Source organism: Malaclemys terrapin, chromosome 13 (assembly GCF_027887155.1).
Source record: "Malaclemys terrapin pileata isolate rMalTer1 chromosome 13, rMalTer1.hap1, whole genome shotgun sequence".
Taxonomy (NCBI): Eukaryota; Metazoa; Chordata; order Testudines; family Emydidae; genus Malaclemys; species Malaclemys terrapin.
Genome location: NC_071517.1, coordinates 2035156 through 2053000, shown reverse-complemented (window position 1 = coordinate 2053000; position 17845 = coordinate 2035156). Strand labels below are relative to the sequence as shown.

General features: G+C 45.9%; 1 protein-coding gene across 4 annotated transcripts in view; it reads right to left on the bottom strand.

Moving 5' to 3' along the window:
• Nucleotides 1–17845, bottom strand: part of RNF213 (ring finger protein 213) — an 85718-nt gene that overhangs the window by 24667 nt on the left and 43206 nt on the right. For all 4 annotated transcript variants that reach the window (XM_054047502.1, XM_054047504.1, XM_054047503.1 and 1 more), the window contains 16 exons: nucleotides 16552–16745; nucleotides 15468–15620; nucleotides 11157–14753; nucleotides 9585–9727; nucleotides 9179–9274; nucleotides 8575–8693; nucleotides 7775–7897; nucleotides 6699–6775; nucleotides 5711–5858; nucleotides 5049–5184; nucleotides 4397–4588; nucleotides 3913–4052; nucleotides 3059–3213; nucleotides 2407–2625; nucleotides 1757–1938; nucleotides 633–753 (listed from right to left, as the gene is read on the bottom strand). In XM_054047502.1, coding sequence (XP_053903477.1) covers nucleotides 633–753; nucleotides 1757–1938; nucleotides 2407–2625; nucleotides 3059–3213; nucleotides 3913–4052; nucleotides 4397–4588; nucleotides 5049–5184; nucleotides 5711–5858; nucleotides 6699–6775; nucleotides 7775–7897; nucleotides 8575–8693; nucleotides 9179–9274; nucleotides 9585–9727; nucleotides 11157–14753; nucleotides 15468–15620; nucleotides 16552–16745 — 5795 coding nt within the window. The remainder of the gene's footprint in view (nucleotides 1–632; nucleotides 754–1756; nucleotides 1939–2406; nucleotides 2626–3058; nucleotides 3214–3912; nucleotides 4053–4396; nucleotides 4589–5048; nucleotides 5185–5710; nucleotides 5859–6698; nucleotides 6776–7774; nucleotides 7898–8574; nucleotides 8694–9178; nucleotides 9275–9584; nucleotides 9728–11156; nucleotides 14754–15467; nucleotides 15621–16551; nucleotides 16746–17845) is intronic.

Genomic DNA, 17845 nt, shown 5'->3' with positions numbered 1-17845 from the left:
GGTTGCAGATTTTTCTCCTTTATAGGCTTTTCCTTTGCCTGCTTCTGTGACTCAACTTTGGAAAAGGGAGGCCTGGGTGATCCCTGTCTAGCTGGGGTCTGTGGGGATGTGGATCCTTCATTCAGGGGAGGAAATAACCAGGAAGCCTCAGCAAAACAACAGGGAGCTCTGCAGTTCCTACAGGCAGCTCAGAATGAAAACTGACTTATGGAAGCAAAAGATTCTTAATATCTGAAGCAGGATTTCTGACTGGCTGCAAAGGGCAAGTCTGGCTGCAGCTCTGCATGCAGAACAGGACTAGCAGGGGCTTTTCAGAGGGCAGGTCTCACACCCAGTCCACAGATTTGACAGGTTTGGTTCTGCCCCCTATAGCTACACTGTTGGATCTGTGAAACTGGCTAGAAAGGACAATGTGAGGAAATCGCCATGTTTGCAGGCAACTCATGAAGAGAAGGAGAGATGAGATGTGTTGAGAACTCATTGTTCTAAAGGATTTCCCCAGCTCTGTTTGTGACTAATGACCAGGAGCAGGTTCTGGCTAGCACTCCTTTAGCAAATTCAAATCATCTTTCAGAAAGAGAGGAGAGATCCCTACTTCAACCCCACATGCTGCTTAATGAGGGTGTTCTTACATTGCCTAGCAGCAAGATGTGTCTCTTTACCAGATCCTGCAATTCTGGCATCAGGGACTCGGTCCCAAGCAGCATGTGTTCCACAAAGAGGGACATAGAGAAGACCCGATTCCACCGAAGCCTGTCAGAGAGAAAGCAGTTACAATACTATCACAAGGGAGCCTCCTGGGCTGAAATGAATGAAATAGGGAGGAGGAAGGGAAAAGGCAACATCAGAAGATCAAGTCAGAGCAGTGTGATATGACCACTGCTTTCTTGCTGACAAACGTGGCCTCATTGTTCCCTTGTGCTCCTCTCACCCTTTCTTGCATCTCTCTATTGTCTCATTTCAGACTTAGATTGCAAGTTCCTTGGGGCAATGACTGCCTTTTTGTTGTCTCTTTATATAGCGCCTAGAACAGTGGCGTTCTTAGGCGCTACCACCATACGAGTAAACAACCATACGTTCACTAGATTGTGGATAAGGACAACCCTATACAGGTTTGATGCCTATATCACAGGGCTAATAAGAGATCTCCACTATCTATAGGGTTTTTCCCTCACCCGCTCCTGTTTTCCTAAGACACTAGTTAATTTTAAACTGTCTGGGACCGTCCTCGGAGAGGAAGCAAGACTGGGGTGAAGCTCCAAATATCTGCCAGAGTCAGTGTACATGAGCTGTTACTTCAGCGGTGGCAGGCTACCACGCACCAGGACCCACCCAGTGATTTCATCCAGAGATTTAAAATGATCCTGGATCCCATTTGGAATGGGAGCTGCTGATTTTGTTTTTGTTTTTTTACACAGACTTGGGAAAATAGAGAAAGCCCTGTAGTGCAGAACAGACATGTTCTGGGGAAATGACAATCAATGCAGCCTAGCAGGATCGCTGGAGGGATTAAAACAGTTTTAGTCCGAGAACGACAGTACTGTAGATACATTCAGTCCATACTAGACATCGTCCCCTTGAAGGGCAAGATACAAGGAGTCTTTCAGGACTAAGAACAGGAGTACTTGTGGCACCTTAGAGACTAACAAATTTAGGTGGCACAAGTACTCCTGTTCTTTTTGCGGATACAGACTAACACGGCTGCTACTCTGAAACCTTTCAGGACTGAGATTCTTAGTGGGTCAATGTTACTTACTTGACTTCCTGGAGCAGTTGATGGCACTGACTTCCACTATCCTTAGAACAGCTCTCCATGCAGACGAGTTCAATGGGCATATGAAGATTCTTCACCTGCTGTAGCCAAATCTGTGGCCTGGACTTCAACACTTGATCCTCCAGCATCTCAGCACAAGCCATTGCAGCAAACACATCCAGAACCTAGACAGGCACCCGCACACATAGGCGTTAATATAACTTGGCAGCTGGAAAGGTGACATCCTCTTCCCAGCTCAGTTTCACAGCTACTTGTGAGTAGTGGGCGGTGTGCTCTGATTTGTTATTGTAGGGTTACTCGTGAGTGCTGTGCACACTGGTTCAAACTCCTGGAGTTCCAGGATTTATGTGCCCCTGGCTCAGGTCATCATCAGATCTCCTAGATTAACCCGGAGTGGGGTAAATTATTTATTCCTTGCCATTACTACAGGGCAGATCTGATAATGGGTTGAATATCCAGGGTATTAAAGATTCATATCTATGTTTCAGTTCCCATGGTTGCAGGTGCTTTATTGCTGCTGCACTAGAAAGACAGATCAAAGGGAACTGAAATGCTATGTAGGGGAGCTGTGCTAGTTGGAGCTCTCTTCCTCCCAGGGCTAAGAACCACATCATGCCAGATAGAGACCGTACCATCTCATAAGGTGACGAAGTGCTTCCTCTCTTAGCCTGGTAGAGAAGACTATTGAGGACACTGGGGTTCACAGCCAGGATCCTGGAGAAGTTCTGCAGCCGGCTCCTAAATTGATGGTACCCAAGGTGGACCCAGGGCAGGGAAAGCATCTTCTCCTCTCCGCCTATAGATGCTGCCTTCAGTTCCTCAATGCACGATAAGAGGGCGATTTGCAGAAACTGAACATTTAAAAGAAAATAAAGAAAATAAAAGTTTTCTCTGCCCCAAAATGCCTACAAGAACATTCCTGAATTAAACAACGCTATACAGAGAAAATGATTTTAAAGTATTTTTTTACTGAGCAAATCTTTGTTGTTGAGTGGATTTGGTAAATATGCGATCATGTCAGTGTCCCCAGGAGCTCCTACCAGAGTTGACCAGGTGACTTTCTGAAAGTAATGTTCCATCCATTTGAAACAGCAGTTCCAGTGGCAAGTTGTATCTTCCTTTTACCATCCAACTGCTAGGCACCTCCACAAGAGGGACTCGGATTGAGTCCCCTGAGAAAGAGGCCAGGTGAATGCTCTAGTGTACGTTCTTCAGTATCATGTATGAAATAAGCTCTGCTCCCCCACATCTAAATTATTCTTGGTCCTTGGTTCAAACACTGACCTCTAGCTCCTCAGAAGAGGACACGCCTATGGTCAGGAGGATGAAGTCTCTGACATAGCAGTGGAAGAGCATGTTCCTTTCTTCCTCGGCCAGATTTGAAATAAACTCGCCCAGTGGAGTCTTCTGGAAGATACCCACAAACTTCTCTGTATGGCCTGGAACATCAGGATGCAAAAGGAAGTTTGATATTACAAGGAAAATTAGTTGGATACAGTACCCCTCCCAAAGGGGTTTTGCAGTACAGAATTAACCAGTGGCATGGCAGTCTCAACACTACCTCCCCTCACAGCCCCAAAGACTGCCACCTGCTTTACCGAGGAGGAGTATTGGTCAGGCACTGAGATCACCTCTCTCTGCCTTTGTAAAGGGCCCAGGGATCTTTTAACATTTACCTGGACAGCACAACCGATGTGAGCAGAAACCATCCCACCATATTTCCCCATTCCTGTGACCATCTATCTATGCTCATCACCGGAACAGCTGAGTGAGTAATTTTAGAACACCCCACCTTCCTTTAACACAGTAGTCTGCTGTCTGCCATGAATGGGACCCCATATCCTGGTAAGAGACTTGAAGGCAGGACCTGGCCCAAAGACGAGTGTACTGGGGTCCACTGACACATCAACTCCAGATATTCCCAGGTATTTCCAATATGGGGGCACAGAAAACGAGAGAGAGTGACCAGGCAAAAGCTAAAGTTAGATGCGCAGCACTCTAGTGTCTGACATGGGACGGGGCACTGAAAGCCGCCTCATGGTCATAAGAAAATAAATAGGTGCAGTGACAACCCAGAGTTTTCAGCAAAGGAATTAGCTGCAATGCTCTGCCTTACTGAGCTCAAACTGGGCTCTCACCTTCAGTGCCTGGGATGTATTGAGCCTGCAACCACAGCTCTTCCAAATAATCCTTTATCCTCCAGCTGAAGGGCATTTCATTGCCAGCATGTGCAGACACCTTCATGTCGTTCTGCACCAGAATCGTCTCTGTCTGAGAGCTGGGCGGGGGCACAAAACAGAAGACAGTGGGCAGTTAGTGCTCAGTGCTCTCACGTGGGGGACTCTGGTCAGTTTCAAGCAGGTGGCTGGGACTGAGAGTGCCAAAAGCAAGGAAATACAGAATGGTAGGATTGGACAACACAAGCTATCCTGCCAATCACAGAAGAGTGTTGATAGGGCCCGCCGATAACACATCCTCCCAGCAAGAACTGCAACGTGGCCCTCATGCTGCAAGAGAAAATAACTTGTGTGTTAGTTCTCCATGCAAATATAGAGCCATTAACTTGATCGGCCTTCAACGCTGCTCACCCCAGGCCTCCCACTGCAGTTTTCGGCAGCTCACCTGCTGTTACCCACGTTGTAAGGGATGCTCAGAAGGTTCAAATCACTGAAGATGAACATCCATAGATTTTTCACGCAGCCCTCTGTATTCGGACTGACCAATAACTCCAGGTTGCAGTCTCGGTCTGTGATTGACACCATATGAGCCAGGAACGGAGTCACCACATTCTGGACTCGCTTCCACAGGGTGTGTCTGTGGGTGACAGAGAGACGGACGCAGACAAAGTGGAGAGTGAGCGTTGCTGATCTGCATGTTCAGAAGTCAACGTGTGGCTGTTGCGGGACGTTTCCGAGGGGAAATCTGCTCAATTACATTTGTAAACAAGGGAGAGAGACCTAATCCTGCATTTCTCCACCTGCTTCTCTGGCATGCGGTTTTCTCTCCATTGTTATCGTTCAGTGTAATGGTGCACTTATGCTCTCCCTCCGCTGGCACCGCCCATCCAGCTGAGCATACCCAAGCCATGCTCCCTCTGAAGCAAGGCGAACACAGGACTAGAGTTACCAGCGCTGGGCTGAGACTATCACACCATTCTTAAATAGAGCCAATATTCAGAGCACATGAAGGTGCCCTCTCTGCTATCATTTCCATGTATACAGACGGTATTTTTAAAAAGCTGCCAAGCGGTAATGTGCTCGGCTGCTGTCCATACCTGAAAGTCCCAGCCTCCTGGAGGGCGTTAAGGTTCGAAGCCTCCCGCAGCACCCAGTCTTTCAAGTTAAAGGAATTTTCTTCTTGTTTCTTCAAGAGGCTGAAGAGACGATTCTTCACTATCTTCAGGAAGGAAGCTGGAAAGAGCACAGAGCTCAGCAACCCCTTTTCCTTACCCCAGCACACATGCCAAATGCTGAAGTGACTAACAGCAAGTTTCTCCAAGTTTTCATTCACAACCCAGTCAACAAAGGAAGCTGGCCGATTTATAGCATCTCCTGAGGCTGCTGTCCAGGATCTGAGACCCCAGGCAAGGCATTGTCACCAAGGATGGAATGAAAATATAGGCAGACAAACTCCAGTGAGGTGCACATCATTCTGGAGACCATGTGCAGACATGGTTGGGTCCTGGGGATCTCTCCACTGGATCCAGCTACCTAGTCTCAGAAAAGCTCCCTATCCCAAAGAGGAAAGGGATTTACCCACCCCCTTAAACCAAGCAAAGCAGAGTTCTTCAAGTATTTCTCCACCCTAAAATTGTATAGTGGATTCATCTCTGGGCAGAATCCAGTTCCCATGAGGTGACTATCACTGAGCAGAGAGCCTCACAAGGGAATTCAGCCCACCTTACAAACCCAGGGCAAGGCCCTTGGGAACTTGTACCTTTCAAATCATCTTCTTTAGACAGAAAGCCAAGAAGAATCTCGATCCTCTTTGTACTACGGCAGAAGCCCTCACTTTGGTCCCGTAGCATTCCCACCGCACTCTGCACGCAGCTCCTCAGGAGAGTGGTGGTGTCCAGGACTTGGGTCTTTCCAGGTACAGAAGGAAAACAAACCTGGTATTACTCTACGATTGTGCATGTTTCCCCTTTTTCAATTACAACTATATTCTCATTAACGTGCCTATGTAAATATGCAACTTTTCTCCTGTCTGCCTCCTTTCCTTTCACCTTTGACTCACGTTCACAGCCTTTTCTGCACTAGGCTACATGTTTTACATGACATACTCCTCCTGTGACTGCTATAAATTGGCTCTCCACCTAACATAAACTGAAAGGTAGGACAAGATTCCCACTGGATAATCCGCTAGCTCAGAAACCAGAAGTGGAAGTGATAATATTAACTTAGGAGCTGCAACAAGACAACCTGGGAAATGCAGACTTCAGCAGGACACAGTCAGAGTCTGTCGGACATTTACGCATTCTTTCGAGTTCATGTAAAGTATGGTGAGCACAAGCCAGCACTACCAAGGTTCTTGCGCAGGTTCCCTCGTCAGGATGGACAGGAGTTCGATACTAACATGGTTTCAACTGCAAATACCAACTCCCAATGGCAAACGAATAAAGCGAAGAGTTCTGAAACGCAGGCCTCAGCTTGAAAGGCACAAACAACTCAGAGAGGCCTTTAAAACAGCTGACAAGTGAGGGACAAGGAGTAGCCAAGGTTAGTCCCTGGAATGATGTACAGAATCATTCCTTTCATGGTTATTTTCAATAATCAGCATTTCTGATGTAAGTAACAGTGGGCTAACATCAGAGTTGCAAGGGTCAGAGTTGACTTTGGGTACAAAACGTGTCATGTACCTTATCAGAGAGCGCAGAGAGGCCTATTTAGTCATTCAAAGTCAAAGGAATGGATTCCGAACTTACATCACATTCTTCTGCTTCAGATGCTGCTGTTTCAACCTCCATCTCCTCCTCTTGCTCTTCTTCATCCACTATCATAGCTACAACCACAACACACAACTTCTAATTAGAAAGAAAAGCAATTCACGGCTAGGGCAATGGGATGAAAGTTTTTATACAGACTGGACACTAAAGCACTAGATCCTTGATAGAGTCTCAGATCACCTAAATGTCTGCTGAGTATGGTTCTCTAAGTACAGCCACAGATGCTGATCCTGCAGGCCTTCATGAAGGAAAGAGAAAAAGCAAGTGACTATGATTTCAGAGCTGGGGGGGAGGGGGGAGGGGGGAGGGGTAAGGCTCTGGCATCTGTATTCTCAATCCTCTACTGAAAAAAGAAAGCAGGAAGAATTGGGGAAAGTATAATGTTTTCTTCCTACATATTTAGGTGAACTAAAATCTAAACATGACAGTGAGAAATGGTTTCCAGTGTCAAATCATCCCAGTTGATCTTAGCCAGAGCAGTGCAGTTCTGAGTGGCAAAACTCCCATTATTCAAATCCCAGGACTCTTTCTCCCATAACCGAGTCCTGAAATGCAGCACACCCTTCTCTTCCAGTCCTAAGACAGGGTGCCAGCAGTGCCCAACAGCATGAGTGTCACATTTTTGTGACAAAAGACAACAGGGGATTTAATCTGAAACCACCAAGCTCACTTCACTGATGGCCTGCAACTGGAATGCAGATCTTCAGAAATGATGAGGTAGTGCAAGTGCATCATCTGTAACCAACTCAACACCCTCCCAAAGAAAGTATAAGTTGAGATTTTGTGTCTAGTATGCCCAGAAACATGGATTTGCTCTACCAGAAATAAATAGCTAATGCCCAGTGTACAAAAGTTACTTCGAATTTACAGTATTGAAAACTCTTATAATACTTGAGAGTTCTTATTAGAACCTCTGTGCTGAACGTGGGTGCTTTTCTTTCCTCTGCTGACTCTCTGATCGCCGCCTATTAGTACATCTGGGATGCATGAACCTCTCATCCTGCTCCCCTAGGGTACATCACCACGCCTCTTGCAATGCCCAGTATGTGGCTTACGTTCTGGCGTGTCCACATCCTCACAGAACAGCTGGCTGATAGTGAGGTTCCTCAGGGCAGTCACATCAGAGACCATGTCCTTGGATCTGCGGAGGTCATCAATGTGCACGGACTGCCACAGCCCTGGAAACAGAGAACGAGACATTTCAGGTCTGGAACATGCTCTTCCACAGAAGCTTCTGAAGAACTTTCTGCCAGCACCTTTAAACAACAAACAGAGGTTTGGTCCAACAGGCTAGTGGTTTATGCTCTGAACTGCCAGGGTTTGATTCTTGTATCACTGAACAGTAATCCTTCCTGTCAATTAAAGAGTTGCAGTGACTTGCTCTGGATACAGTAGTGTACGATTCTCCTCGACTGGAAGGATAAGCATGTTATGGGGGCCTGGAGGATGCAATTAAAGCAAGGAGACTCCACAGGGCACAACGGGGTTGGTGGAGGACTTGCTGGGAACAAGAAAGCCTTGGGATCTATTCATGAGATAGCCATGGGAGGAAGGGGAAGGGGCCACAGCTGGGGTCATGCTCTAGCTGTGTTTCTCTCAAATGAAACTGGAAGAGCATTTATTTAGCACCGAGTACAGAAATAAGGGATCCTTCCAGAAGAGATTAAGAGGACTAGGGGCGGAGGAGGATCCAGGTGGGGTGCTGCTTGTAGCAAGCAGTGGCAGCTTTGGTAAGCCACAGGAAGCACTGTCATTGGATTTTTAAAAAAGCAAAATGTACCGAATGGAAATCACTAGTTTTTTGATTGTGGTTCAGATGACCAAACTTGCTGAGCTCTGAAAATGCCAGTCTTACCTCCATGGAATCCCACGTAAGAGGTTCCACCTTCTATCCGGGACAGTTTAGTGATAAAGTAGACAAAGACTGAGACTTCTCCCAACTCCACCTTGTTGATTTCATTAACAGCTGAGTATCTACAAGGGAAAGGAAATGTCTGAGGACAAGTTCAGTACAGTACCCTGGGGCACGTACTTCCAGGACACTTACTCCCTCCTTCCACCACACTGGTCACAGGTAACTGGATTCTCTTCCTCCCCTCTCCTCCAGGAAGAGACAAACATGGACTGGGACTCAGTCCTTCAGCAGGCTGTCCTGACCCTGTCACTAATAACTTCATTTTGGTAGACATCCTCTGCTTCCCTTAGCATTTCTAAGCTTTCAAATATAAATCTGACCTCCGAGAGGGAGCACAAGTCAACCCCGCTCTGTGCACCAGTTTTTGATTTGTCTTTTTTAACATTGTCCAAAGCATGGTTGGCCCTTGCAAAAGTTAGATCAAATCGACTCCAATGGTAGACTGCAGAGTGGGAGGCCCCAACAAGTGACACTCCAATAATGCTCTAAGTTAAGACTGGGGAAGACATTACAACAGTCAGCAATTATCTCACGCGTGACATACTTGGCAGAGGCAATGAGCTGGGCACTTTGAGAACCATCTTCAAAGTCCGTCTGAATAATTAGGATTTTATTTCCAGACGTAGAATCAAGGAAATTCCTGAGGGCAGAAAGAAAATGGAGGAAATGCTTCCATATGAGCTTTGGGTTCTGGCAGAGAGAACAAGATATTAAACATCCACCTGTGTAAGAATAGTGTAATTTTAAAAACAAATTCCACAGCCCCAACAACTTGGAATTAACACAACTTGTGCTCTGAGTCACCTTAGCAACCCCTCTCCTCAGCTCTGCACTGTTCCTTCCCTCCCTATCTTTGGTCTGGTATTTATTTATTGCCCTAATGATCTGTCATCACTGAACTTAACCTTGACTGTCCGCTCTTCAGGGTAGGATAAGGCAGACAGACTCACCGAATCTCCTTCAGGAATGAGTGCTCTGTGTCGAACTGCTGAAGGGACCAGGACCGGATGGAGAGGCTCTGAACCTTACCCTGCACTTCTGCCTTCAAACGCTCAGAGTCAGTGGCTGTCAGAAGCCTGGAGAAAGTGGTGATCTTAGAGACAAGAATTGCAATGTGAGTTCTTAGCTCAGACATGAACAAGGAAAGTAGCAATTGAATGACAGCATTTGCCTGCCTATGCTCTGGAACGATGCATACACCCTCATTTGTAAGGCGCTCTCTGTTAGAGCTCTTCCTCTGAGCGCTCTTGACCCTTGGGTCTCGACTGCATCAGGTTTACACTTAAAAAAAACCCCAGCATGCTGATCTCATGAACTCTCTTAAAGGGTGTGTTTTGGTTTTGCTTTTGCTTTTTTTAAAATGTGCCCCTGAAGTCTGAGAGTTCTCAGGCTCCACATGGACTAGCTGGAGGACCAAACCTCCTAGCCAGAGACAGATACAAAAGACAAGTGTTCAGGAGGCCCTGACTTGCAGGGTCTAGAGACAATAAACGCCTGGTCAGAAGGCCCACCATCCTTCCATCCACAGTGCTGGAAAGTGGGAGGAGTAGGGGGCCAAGATTTTTACCAGGGTGCTGCCCTGGATCCTGTACATAAACTTTGTTTGTACCCAGGGTCTGGCTAGTCAGTGTCTGAAAAATGTGAAGTCCTCTGGCAGCTGCAAGGAAGGGCAAGGGGAAAAAAAAAAAGTCGTCTCCACAACACCTCCACCAGCCTTTGTTTGTTTTAAGTTGTCATCTCCTGTGAATAACCCCACTATCTGCCTCTGCTGCTGCTCAGAACTCACAGCATAAAACTGAGGAGTGAACAATTTTGTTTTCTGAGCCCTGCACTACACATGTGGAGTTGTCGTTCCCATCCCATCCCACCGTGTGTGGCTGTAGATGTTAAGATCTACAAGTGACACCTAAACCTAGATCTCTCACATGGCACAAGCATATACTGCCACGACATGCTTTTAGGAAATAAGGTGGGTCAGGTAATATCTTTTATTGGATCAACTTCTGTTAGCGAGAGGGACAAGCTTTGAAGAGCAGGTCCCGAGGAAGAGCTCTGTGTAGTTGGAACACCAATAGTCTAGGTCTGCCACAGCTACAACAATGCTGCATAGGAAGTGCCTTTGTCAGTTTTCCTTTTCATTTCAATTACTTTTCCTCCTGTATCATAAACCCTTGGCACACCTGGATCTGGAGCTCTTGGTAAGGGCTATTTTTTTTTTTTTTTTTGGCTGGGTGATTAGAGGGGGAGATTTACAAAGGAAAATTAGGCAGCCAACTCCTATTTGTGCCCTTGAAAATCTCCTTCTAGAGAGCATCTGGGAATACCACCTCATGGATGCCAAGGCCACACAGAGATTAAAGGCTCCAGGATGAATCAGCGTGATCACTGAAATGCACCTTTCACCCCACATCACTGTATTTGCAGATCTGGGTTTTGAAACAGTGAGAAGGCTCACATCACGGACAGTTTGTGGACCTAAGGATCTCTTTTTGGAGAGAGACAGACATTTTAGGGAGACTCACCTCAGTGAAGACTGTGCGAAGTCTGGACTCTGCATGGATGTGAGCCTGCAGGAAATCCACAAGAGAGGTGTGCTGCTGCTCTTTAAAGTATTTGTTGGCCAGATGATCTACCACACAGGAGCTGAGCCGCGAACTGCCCAGGCGAACTACAGAATCTGGTGTTGCACAGTTCAGCAGCACCAGTTGGGCTTCTTGTTGCACATTTGGCATCAGTTCATCAGGAGGGTACCTCTGCTTCAGCTTCTCTGTCACTTGCAGGACGACTGAGGCACAGGTATCAGAGTGGTAACCAATGAAGACATCAGAAGGGCTATATTCCTGCCTGCCCATGAGATGCTTCTCTGTATCAAAGGCTATGAAGTCATTCACCCACTTCTTTAGCTCCTCCACAATGTCTCTTTGCCTTTTGTCCAGGACGGTATTGATATCCAGGTAGTGCTTCTCAAGCCTGTTGATCAGTGGGATGGGAAAGTGTTTGTACACTACCTCTTTCTCTTCAATGACAATCAAACGGAACTTTGGGTGCACTCTGCATTTCACACGATGGGTCCCCAAGCCCAAGTCAACGTACTTTTGGCCAGCAAGGTACACATAATACTGGTTGAGGGCATCATACAGGCTTTCATAGAGATTCTGCAGGTTGAGGAGGACCACCATCTGCCCTGTTTCCATGCAGATCTTCACACGGTTGATGTTCCTGCAGATCTGGGTGTACTCTTGGTCCTTGGGAAAGCTGGAGCCAAAGATAATCTCTGGCTGCTGTCTTTCGGCAAAAAAAGCCTGCTGGAGGATCTGCAGCGCTGCATAATTTTCAGTTAACACCAGCAGGTATCTGCACTCACCATCCTGACTGTCGCTGCAAATGTTCTGCCGGACCAGATCAATGGTGCTGACATCGTCAGCGTGTATTTCTCCTTCTTTTGGGATCCTAGATGTAAATATGTCCAAGGCATTGATGTCATCTTTGCCGCTGAAGTTACGGAGAACAACCTGTGCTATGTCACAAGCTGTGGGCTCTCTTTTTGAGGCCTTAGTCAAAGCTAAAATCATTTTTATGAGGCTGTAATAGTCGCGCAACCCAAAGAACTCTCTGTCTTGGGTCTTGCAAATCTTTTCGTATGCGTCCGCAAAGATGGGAAAGTAGCATTCGATTCTCTGCAGGATGATGCGCTCCGAAGAGCAGATCCCCTTTGCGCTTTCTATGAGCTCTTTGTTGCTGGGATCACCGCGCGATACAAAGATACCTCGATTCATCTTGGCGGGGTCCAGGGCCCAGTTGGAGATCCCAATAAAACCAACTTTTTTGTGAGGAAGCGGAACATCATCAATGCAACCATCTTCCAAGAGTGGGTGCAGAGTCTTCAGGGGCATTTTTGGAGAATCTTCCGCTAGCCCAATCTCATCGAGCACCACCACAGAGACATATTCCTTCAGGTTCTTTCCATCCTGGAAGCGAGCACACTGCTTGAAGGTACCGATGATTCCCTCAGGAGTGGAGTGGGGGCTGCACTGGAAAGACACCAAATGGATCTGTTTCATTTCCTTGTAAAGATCAGAATAAGCAGCCTGCCCTTGCATGGCATCAGCCACAATGGTTTTGGCAAGGGATTTGGAACTCCCAGGCTTTCCAACAAGAAACAGAGGGATTTTAAGTTCAATGCAGATGACCATCATAAAGACATTTTCCTTCAAGGCTAAGTTCCTCGCTATGGTATTTCTCAGAGGCACGCCACTCAAGAACAGATCTTGCATTAGGCTGATTTCTTCCAGAATCCCTTTCTGGTTATCATAAGGTCTTGGAAGGTACTCACAGATAACACTTCTGTACAACTCTTTCTTTTCCAAGGATGCATGATAGCAAACACCAACTGCAAGTATTAAGGACCAGATGACTCTGTTTCTCTTTAATTTACATTTATCAGACCCCTTCTCTGCAAGATGCTGCTCCAAATTATTTAGCAGAAGCTCACTGTGGCTGTAAAACCACCTGAAAACTTCCACACAGCGCTCCACATCCCTGAGGCTGACAAAGCTGCATTCATCATTTCTTCCTCTCATGTACCTCTGAGACACAAAAAGCACGTCTGTTATTACCCCAATTTCAGCTGCAGATATTTGTATCGACTCAGTAAGTCTTTGTACGATCTGTTGTATGTATATTTTTTCAGTGATATCGTTCAGCTGCCCAAAATCCCACACCAGAGGGATCATGCTTGGAGGGAGAGCATGGACACGGTACACAAGCTGTCTCAGTGGAATGGAGCCAAGTTTATCTTTGGTTTTATCTGCTTTTACACGGTAGCCTAGACCAGCTGACTCCAGTCGCTGAATCATCTTTTCAGTGTGCTTACGGTAAGGGTTGCACGCTGCAATGATCTGCAAACCCGAGCCACTGGCCAAAGGCTGCCCTTCTACTGTGTGGTCGCACAGAACTTCCTTGATGCTGCCGACAGCTTGAGTCGTGTTGGCTTCGTCAAAAAACAGGATTGTGTCAAACTGATATTGCCGCTTATTGGAGACAGCGATGTCTTCTGCTTCCCTGACCTTGGCGTATATCATGTCCACACTTGTGCCTCCGTGAACTTTCACAAGTTTCATGTTCTCCGCATCAGCACCACCCCTGCGCAGCTCACACAGGAATTTTATAAGCCTCGTTTTCCCACAGCCCGTTTCCCCCATGATAATAACCGGGATGCCACATCTGAATCGCATCTCAATAGCAAAAATCTTGAGTATATTGTCTGTTGTCAGCTCATAGGTTTCGTCAGGGTCCATTGGCCACTGGATTCCCAAAACCAAGCAAAGTTTCTCTAGCTTCTCACCTCTGGGCAACAGATCGAAGTTAATATTGAAGGGAACTCTCTGAAGTATCAATCCCTTGTACAGCTGTACAGTCATTACATCTTTCTTGATGATGTTGCCATTCATGGGATTAATGGCATCAATGCCACCATTATTATTGGTCTGCAGATGGAAGCCAATGAACGTCATGGATACACGGTCTTCGTTGAAGAAAATGTATGGGTGGGGCTCAGACTCCCACTTTTTCCGAATGCGGAAAGGAATGAGATCCTCCTCTGTGACTCCTTTCATGTCGAACACTTGCCTCCCCGGGCTTTGATCAGAAATGTTTAATGTGGGTGTTGCAAAATCCCTTGCCATTAAAATCATGAAGGTGACCACAAAATTTTTGAATCCCTGCAGAGTGTCCTGGACAAAGGCAGGGTTACAGAAAACAGACGCTTCACAGTCTCTCAACTGAACATTCAGGAACCAAGCAAAGTTTCGCAGTTCTGACCAGGTGGGATCTATCACCCCACAATGTATCAGGAACAGCTGTAGGCACTCCACTGGGGTCCCTTCAACAGAGCCTTCTTCATAGCAGAACATATCAAGGTTATCCCCACGATCAAATCGTTTCAAGTACTGGAAAGGTCTCTGGAAGGCCTCACTGCAAAACTCCTTCTGATCCATCCCAGGTTCTGTGCAGTACTCAGATGGGCCTCTTTGCACATCCATATCCAGCACTTCCTTGGGAGACTTGCATGTTATTTTGGGGAACACATCAAGGAAATTATACTTCTGTCCATGTGAAATCTATAAGGGGGGGGACACACATAAATAAGTCACTGTAAGGTTTTGGCCTTAATCATCTCATGCTGTTTCTTTTACCTGTCCTCGCAGATTGTAGACACCCTTTTTTTGGCAGGACTGATTAGCTGCTGCAGGGTTACACAGCTGGGGCACTTTTTAAAAGTGTAGAGCAGAATGTGAGTGTAGCAACAATAGCAATTCTCTGTCCCTCATCTATTCCCGTTCTGCCTCCACCCCCACATTATTATCCCCATTTACTGCCTCCCTACCTTTTCAATACCACCTCACAGAGAGGGGCCATTTCTGTCATTTCCCCCTCTCCCCAACTCTACTTCTGAATTTACAAAAAGATTACAAATCAATAAAATTCCAAGTTTTGTCACAAATACAAGATACAGTTTAAAAGATCAGACTTTGCGCTTCTCTTTCCATGCAAATATTATCGTGCAGCCAGTGCCGTACAGCCAGCAGGAAGTGACAATTAGCTGTGACCAAATTAAGGAAATCGTTGCAGCCTTGATTTATTGTCTGCTTGTGATGAAAAGCAGGAACATTTATAATAGCACTTTGTACTGAAGACATACAGTGTATTCCAATACATTAAAATATGAGGTATCTATATTACATCACTGCATAGAATATATAGTGTAATAAATACGAGTAACACAAAAACACACGGAGACAAGCGACAAATGTAGAGAATTTACATATACATACAAATCTTGATGGTTTCTTAGGTGCTGGAGGTACGTCAAGAATTTCAACGATATACAAATGGCACTTCTGACGTAGCCACATTTTCCCATCAGTGTCTGTCAGATACTGTAAAACTAACAGCTTGAAGAGAAACTCTGGAATTCCACTCTGGACCTAAGTGAATACCAGAGAGAGACACATTAGAACAAAGAATGCAGAGAGAGAAATTTCTAGGCTTGGCAAAATTTGATATAGATATAGATACACACACATGGATAATATCAATATTTATATTTAATCTTTTTTTTTAAAATCAGGGGTAATTTTCACAGTTGCAGGAAATTACAGGGGGGTCAAACAATTATTTAATGATCGTTGATGTTGAGATTCAAAAAGCTAAAACTTTATAAACCATTAAAACACAAACTGTCAACATCACATGTCAAAATATACAAAATAAACAACCTAAAATCAACAAATCATACTTGGTTTTACTGTTCGCTTGCTAGTCCATTGGTAACAAGCCTAATTCCAAAGTCTAAATCACTGGATTTTGACTCTAAGAAGTTCTCAAGCAGCTGTTTCCTTATTTTGCCTATCTGTAAATTCTGATTATTACTGTAGAAATATTTCATCAGTTTGAGTGTGTGTACGGTGAAATAGACATTTACCCACATTTACCAATCAAAATCTAATCCTTCCAAGCCTATATTTCCCCTCATATTTAAGCTTAACTGTTTTTTTGGTTAGAAATAACATCTCCTAATAAAATACCTCACTGAGAACAGACACAAAACTTTTAAAAAGAACAGGAGTACTTGTGGCACCTTAGAGACTAACAAATTTATTAGAGCATAAGCTTTCGTGGACTACAGCCCACTTCTTCGGATGCATAGTGGGCTGTAGTCCACAAAAGCTTATGCTCTAATAAATTTGTTAGTCTCTAAGGTGCCACAAGTACTCCTGTTCTTTTTGCGGATACAGACTAACACGGCTTCTACTCTGAAAACTTTTAAAGGAATGATATCGAATACCCTTCATGATAGGTAAAGCTGTGATGAGATGATATCAAAATGGAATATCAGGGGTTTTTGCTGGTACTCACTGATGAGGTGATATCAAAATGGAATATCATGGATTTTTGCTGGTACTGCAAGTGCAGGAAGGACAGGAGAGATCTCAATATTTTGCCTTCATCCACGTGGGGTTCAATCAGCCTGATGGTTTTTAGACGCACGCTAGTATCATGTAGTTTTGTCTTCAGTTTTTCATGTAGCCTCTTCACATACAGAGATTTTCCTGTGATGGTTTTAAAAAGGGGGACACATTAATTGAGAACTAGAAAATAAAAATATGTAGAAAAATGGTGGACTGCCATATTGGAAAAAAGTGGACAGCTGCTTCCTAAATCCAGTCTGCCCCTTGATGATCTTACTAAGATCTATTCTGAGAGGAGGAAAGGCCTGAATTTGCTTGGAGTGGTTGTTGGTGGCTCAGGAACTGAGCTGAAGCTGTCTCCTGCCACTGAATGATGCCTTTGCCCCTATTTGCTGGATTCCATTGAGGAGTCTGGTGAGAGAGATGTTGCTATTCGTGATCTTTTCTTTAGGACTTACAGAAACTATTTTCTGTTACATGGGGCTGTTTTTAAAAGTCATAATCTCAGGTAAGACAGGTAGCTGGCAGGCAGGCTTCCAAGTAGCTACGTCAAGTGTCCTCAAGTTTCCTCTCCTGTAGGCTTTTGGACATAAAATCCATGGCCATTGACTCAGCTACACTCAGCTTCCATTGGGCGAGCTAAGGGAAAGGGAGCCCAGAGGGAGTTGGTTGCAGTTCTTAGCTTCTTGGCTGGTTCCACGTCAGCCCCAGTCAGATGAGAGAACATGGAGGTTGTACTAATCCAGAGGTCGGCAACCTTCGGCATGCAGCCCGTCAGGGCAACCCGTGCCGCTTCCTGCAGCTCGCATTGAATGGGAACGGCGAACCGCGGCCACTGGGAGCTGCGGGGGCCATGCCTGCGGACTGTCAATGTAAACAAAATGTCTCGCGGCCCGTCCGCAGATTACCCTGATGGGCCGCGTGCCAAAGGTTGCCGACCCCTGTTCTAATCTACCCCAGCTGGCTACAGCCACGAGGGGCCATCGAAGGAATGCCAGAGTGCAGCCCTTACTGCAGGTGCTGCAGGGAGCCTGGAGTCGCAGCTGGCTTTGCCAGCTCTCCACCCATTCCGTGCTTCGTAACAGCACTGAACCTGGTGCCTGCCAGCCCCTTTTGAGCACCCGGCACCAATATGAAGGGACAGGAGTGGAGCAGGAAATCTAGGCCCAGGTCTTCCACAAGTGAAGCCATGGCTGCAACTACTGAAAGAGCTGCCCTGGGTTTCCAGTTTTTAATCTACG